General features: G+C 43.3%; 1 protein-coding gene across 7 annotated transcripts in view; it reads right to left on the minus strand.

Moving 5' to 3' along the window:
• LOC103143423 (receptor-type tyrosine-protein phosphatase delta-like) overlaps positions 1-5,566 on the minus strand; it is a 40,520-nt gene extending 34,954 nt beyond the window's left edge. For 3 of the 7 annotated variants that reach the window (XM_016675223.1, XM_016675221.1, XM_016675218.1), the window contains exons 1-5: positions 5,430-5,565; positions 3,913-4,500; positions 3,383-3,480; positions 3,016-3,272; positions 2,058-2,151 (exon numbers count right to left, since the gene is read on the minus strand). In XM_016675223.1, the coding sequence (XP_016530709.1) occupies positions 2,058-2,151; positions 3,016-3,272; positions 3,383-3,480; positions 3,913-4,500; positions 5,430-5,544 (1,152 nt within the window). In that variant the 5' untranslated portion in view covers positions 5,545-5,565. Of the gene's footprint in view, positions 1-2,057; positions 2,152-3,015; positions 3,273-3,382; positions 3,484-3,912; positions 4,501-5,429 lie in introns of all 7 variants that reach the window. The other 4 variants (XM_016675222.1, XM_016675220.1, XM_007559971.2 and 1 more) reach the window with 2 other exon arrangements.
• Between the last annotated feature and the right edge of the window lie 434 nt (positions 5,567-6,000).

The raw sequence follows: 6,000 nt of genomic DNA on the forward strand, positions 1-6,000 counted from the left end.
CAGCTGATAACGTGGGGCACGTTCCAGTCGCACGCACACAAAAACAAACCCCGCACTCACTGAGTCTGACAATCTCTTTTGATTGCTGAGCCGAAAATGCTAATTGCAAAAAAAAAAAAGGCAGAACATGAGAAGAAAGATCAATAACTTTTTTTTTTCTTATTTCATCTGCTTTTATTTTATTTGACGACAAAAGATTGAGAGATTAAAAGATTGCGTGAATTTTCCGTCATTTAAAGCAGCTGAGGATTATCCGGCGGCTTCAAACGGTGAGAAACGGACTGAATTAATTCAAAACTTGCATCGCTCTGTTGATACAATCAAAAGCTTTTTTCTGCTTAAACGCATCGACGAGTAAAATCTGGGGAGAACTTGGCGGCGTTTGATAAGTGTACTGTAATTTATTTTCCACTCATTTTCTGCAGAAAATTAATCCAACACAAATAAAACGAAGAAAAGTTAAACAAGCCGCAAATAAAAACGGATTCAGACATTGAATTTTGTGGGTTTCGACATCGCGCCGATCCGTTTTGACTCCGTAATTGTTATTTGGGTAAATGATTTCACCACCTTTCTTTCCCAGCCACAAGTGATAATGATCCTACGAGGCTGAAAGGAAAACAATGCCCTTCATGCAAGCCGGTGTCGTCAAATTCAAATTTCCTCTTACAAAGCATGGATGATAATTATGCTAATCGCGCCTGGTTAGCCGTTTCTCTGTCTGAATGCATATATCCAACATGTGTGTGTGTGTGTGTATGTGTGTGTGTGTGTGGCTGCCGTTCACACTGCGGAGTGTGTGTCCTCGGCCGTTGTGTGCTTTGTTTTGGCTGCGGGGGTGTTGGTGCTGCCCGATAATGTCTTCAATCATCTCTCCTGTCAACACGGCTAAATCTAGCTGCCCTTGGGAAAAGTTGTGAAAAGGTGAGTGCCAATATTGACAAACAAATAAATTCTGACGGAGACGGTGACTTTTGGGGCCATCGGTCAAGGCTGCAGACACGGGCCTCCGGGCATGAGCCACGAAGGCGTTGCTGGATGAGACCCCTTGTGTTTTCTTTTATCCATCTGTACCCATGATATAACGCGAGGTTTATAACCAATAAAATAAACATCAGAAGTGTCGCTGCCTTTGCCAGACTCTGAAATAGCTGTGCAACGAAAGGGACCGACATTCTTATAGTTTTCTGTTATAAAAGGGTAAATGACATCACAGTTCAAGCCAGAAACGGGATAAAAACAGTTAAATGTATGATTCTTAACCAAGCTTTTGATTGGCTTTCAAAATGATTAAATAAGTTTAAAATGAATACAAAAGAAACATTTGGAGCTGTTGAAGGTACTGGTTGCGTTACACACTGAACCATTTGAAATATCTTTATTCTTTGGCCACTTTCACAAATGTGCTCAGCTGCCTTATGCATTTTTCCCCCCTCTTCAGACATGAAATATAACTACTGTGCGATTCAAGTCTGAAAGCAAATGAAAAGCACACTTAGAAAAGTAATTCTCATAAGTTTGACACTTTCAACATGTGAGATTCAAACTTTAATCCTAAATCTGTATTTATAAAAGCCATCATTTAGCTATCAACACTGCTGCACACCTTGATGCTTCAAAATTACCCAACTTTGTGCATGTAGCTCTAAATATAAAACGTCAAGTGGCGTGTGCGCTAGCTTTTCCTGAAACGCGAAGAGCCGCTAAGGCCTGATGCAAGCTCTTCAGGTAATTACTGCAAATACAAAGAGGAGGAGGAGAAGGTGGAGATGGGATGGCAGTTTGCAGTCCAATTGATGGCTACTTCATGTTCTCATTTCCATATGAACAGTGCTCTCTGGAGCCATTTGCGTCAATCAGAAAGACTCATCGCCTGTCTCCCCTGTCCTCATACCTGTCTCGATGTACTTTTTCCTGCTTTGAGAAATTAAATATGTGTTCGTCGCACACAACTTTGCAGACCGAGCTATGACGCTTGTCTTGACAGAATCCTGGAAATAGAATGTGGATTGTGCCGGTATTTTAAATAATTTCCTCTAAGACGATCTGGAACGCACCTCTTCCAGATTCATCTCGTCCGGACTGTCCCAGGGACTGTAAAACTTCCCAGTGCGCTGCTTCTTCAGAGGTACGACCACAATATAGTAACCCCTGGAAAACACGCAGAAAAAGAAGAAATGTCATGTGTAATCACTTGTTTCTGTTTCTGTGTGTGGCTTAGCATGCTCAGGATACTTTGCCAGTGGCGGTTATTTCTTACTCAGGTCCCCAGTGGATTAAGTAAAAAAAAAAAAAAAAAAACAGAAAAGCATTCTCATCCCATCATCAAGGTGGCAACAAAACTGCCAAACTTGAGATTTTCTGGTGGGGCAATTCACCAACATTAGCCCAAATGTCAGTATAGCAGGCTAATACAAAACTAATTAGCTTAAGCTGTATTATGGAAGCCAGTGGGCCAAGTGCAACCAGCAGCATCAAAAAAACAAAAGAAAAAAAAAATGAGTTGGAAGCCATCATGTGCAATGTATTGTACTCCCTAGCCTTCTGACAATCCTGGGCTTTGTTGAAAGGCTGTAAGAGACTTTACTGGGCTTAGGGGAGTGCGGTCAAATGAGTCCGGCTGCGTTAGTATGTAATGATTGAGGTGAAGAGGATATTAGTCTCAAAAGCAGGGAGGAATGAAAATAGTTTATGGGGAAAAAAATACGTCATTACTGACAAGGTGTTGTGCATAATTAGTCTATGGGAAGACCCGTCCTAACTAAGGTGTACCAACGTTGTTTAAAGTTTATGATTTCAAATGAGGTAAATTTTTCTTGAAACCTCTTAACCTGTGATTTCAATGATGATTTTTGTCTGGCATCTGTGTTGCTGCACACTGTCTTTTAGCTGACTGAATGAAGGAAAAATATTGTCTGATTGGAAATATTTTCAGTGGTATTTTTATTTCATCAGCATACAAATACCTTACAAAATAGCTACATACCACTCCAAGCTGGCATCATTCAAGCTCACCTTACTGTCTCAGAAGTTTGGACCGACGGGAGCTCTACGGTCACCATCCCGTCTGAATTTGTTTTGCCGATCATGTAGGGCTTGGTGCGAAGGACATCTGGAGCCGTCATGGTGGACACGCGATGCTGAAGACCTCCAGCGCTGTTCCCGCGGTTGGTCAACAGGAAGGAGTACTGTGTCTCTGGTTGAAGACCCGTGATAAGCTTCTGTGTTAGCTTTCCATCCACCTCCACACTCTGCCCATTATCGTAGAGGATCTGTGTATGGGGGAGAAAGAAACGTCTCATTTAAACGTTGTGGGGGAAAGTGTCGCGCGATGTTCACGTGTTGGGGTTATAAGCTGCGAGCAAGGTGAGCGAGCACTCACAGTAAAAGGTTGTGCCGGGTTGTAGGTGTCTGGGATTTCCCACGTCAGCAGCACTGACGACTTCATAGCAGCTCTCACGTGAAAATTTTTTGCAAACACTGCTAAAAGAAAGGGGGAGCAGATGATTTAGACACAAAACACCCTCTCCGTCCGTCTTCCTTTGACCCCACGCACTAGTGCTTACCTGGGAAAGTCTCCTTCAAAACCAGGTTGAAACCAGTACTATGTTGAACTGAAAACTGTCCTCTTACCTTCTTACCAACACCACGTTTATACAGTAATGACTGACCTTTACTTAACTGACAAAACACAAAGAGACACACATACTTACTCCATGGGAGGTCTTAAATTATAGGATAACAAAAAAACTAATGATAGGGGAATATGTTAATACCAGAGTCTTCTGGTTGAGTCAGCTTTAGCATTTTGAGACATTAGGGCAGAAGTTGCAGCTGAACAGGTCTGAGCAGGAAAAGGTTGATTTTTAAGAGGAAAAAAGGGGCTATAAGAAGTTCAGTGTCTGGTCCTACCTTGATCCACAGGCTGTGTTCTGAATTGGACACTTGGGCTATAGGGGCCAGAGCCCTTGCTGGTGAAGGCACACATTTTAATATCATAAGTAGTGTCTGCCCTGAGCCCATCCAGGAGGACGGTTGATTCCGGGGCAGTGATGAAGAGTTCTGACGGACTCCGCGGGCTGTTGATGTCTTTGTACTGCAGAGCGTATTTCACTATCTGACCGTTTCGCTCTGCCAGGAGAACGGGCTGCCAGCTGACCTGAACCGTGGAGGTGCTGGCTCCCTCTGCCTTAATGTTCTGCGGGTAGCCGCTCGGTACTTCTTCGTTTGTGACCACCTCTTTGACCGTCTCCTCCCCGAAGCCCACCTTGTTGCGCGCCGAAAGGCGGAAGGTGTACGAGGCTCCCTTGTGGATCTCTTTGGTGGTGTAGTGGTTCTCTCGCTCAGGGAACTCAATAACAGTCAGTGGGTCAACGTCTTTGCGGCCAAAGCGAAGGCGGTAGCCCTGCAGGGGGCCGTGGGTTATTGCCGGGGGGTGCCACTGGAGGAGAGCCGTTCCCATGTTTGTTGTACTGACCATGAGGCGAGGTTTCTCAGGAACTATTGGTGGGAATAGAGAAAAAAGTTCTTAGAAACATAAAGGACGCTGTTTTCTTCATTCATCAGAGCATGGGCTGCTATCAAGGTTTCAAAATACCTTAACTTTTCTGTGTCAAGATGCCATTCCAACTAGGAGACCCAGAATGTTTTTCTCAAGACTGATTTTCCTTTCATTATTCTGGCAGGTTTTGATGAGCAATGTCTGGGAATGGGAGACTGACACACCCATTTTGAAAATAAAGGCTGGGATTCTTCACAATAACACTTAACCAGTGACTCTGTCACAATGACAGTTTATAACTTAACCTTACCCTAAGTCTATTTAGAAGGAAAAGGATATTTGCTGATGCAGACGTCTGTCTTCTACCCCTAGATTGCCTTGGATTAAAACTCTGTTGTTCTACCCATAAACTTGTTCACAGCATGTCCATTGTGAAGCTGAATTATAATCACATCCAAGCAGCAGCAGTGTCTCCCTGTTAATGTGATAAGGTTCTCATTGACCTCAGTTTGTTTTTATTTGTTCATTCATTTGTTCGTTTGCCTATTTGCAGTGCCGCTGCTCTCCCAAATGCTACTGCACACTGCTGGTCAGCAGGGTTATATAGTAGGCTACTGCACTTTTTTCCCATTTACAAGAAAGACGAAATATAATACTTCTGTCTGCAACAAATGCAATCTGACAGAGGAGAAAACTGGTTGAAAATATAAAAGGTGGCACTTGTTCAAATGCTACAGCAAAGAGTTAAAAGTACTTGGATAATGTCACATATTGTCTTTCGTGAGAATGCCATTAGAACGTCCGACCGATGACAAAAGAAGACTGCTTCTGTTTCTATTATCTGAATTGCTCATAGCCTTGCACTGTCACAGGAGATGGAAAGAGACTGACTTCCAGTGTTCATCTTTATCAGTGATGATTGGATTACCTGCGCCAGTGGTGGTGATCAGTTTGGGTTTGCTGCGTGCACCGTCGCCCTTTGTTGTGTAGGCTGCCACTGTGACTGAGTACGTGGTTTCGGCCTGCAGCTCAGTGATGATCATCTCCTGAAAACATGCAAGACTTTAAGGTGCTGAACTCAGAGTTCGTCTCTGCACACATAGGTGAGCAGAGATCCTTCATGTCCTTTGTAGCCTCTCTGTCTGCTACCATTTTAGCTAACGCATAAACATGACAACAATTCATTAAAATCCTACTACAACATCTGAACTTTATTTCAAGTAAATCTATTTCATAATACTTGGTTAGGTATCAGTTTAAGAAGTCTTGGGTTACGTTCACACAACAGGTGTTGATCCTCAATTCTGATTTTTTTTTACTAAAGTCTGATGGTTTTTGAGTTGTCGTTCATATTGCTAAGTAAATGCGAATGCAACCAGGCTTCTGTGTGAAAGATGTACGACCCCAAAGCGACCGGCACGTGCAGAAGAAGAGCGTAGACGTCACATAGCTGCACACTGTTTACAGAAGTGACGGTGGATGCCGCCGTCTATGGACTG

The sequence above is a fragment of the Poecilia formosa genome, unplaced genomic scaffold (assembly GCF_000485575.1).
Source record: "Poecilia formosa unplaced genomic scaffold, Poecilia_formosa-5.1.2 Scaffold111, whole genome shotgun sequence".
Classification (NCBI taxonomy): Eukaryota; Metazoa; Chordata; class Actinopteri; order Cyprinodontiformes; family Poeciliidae; genus Poecilia; species Poecilia formosa.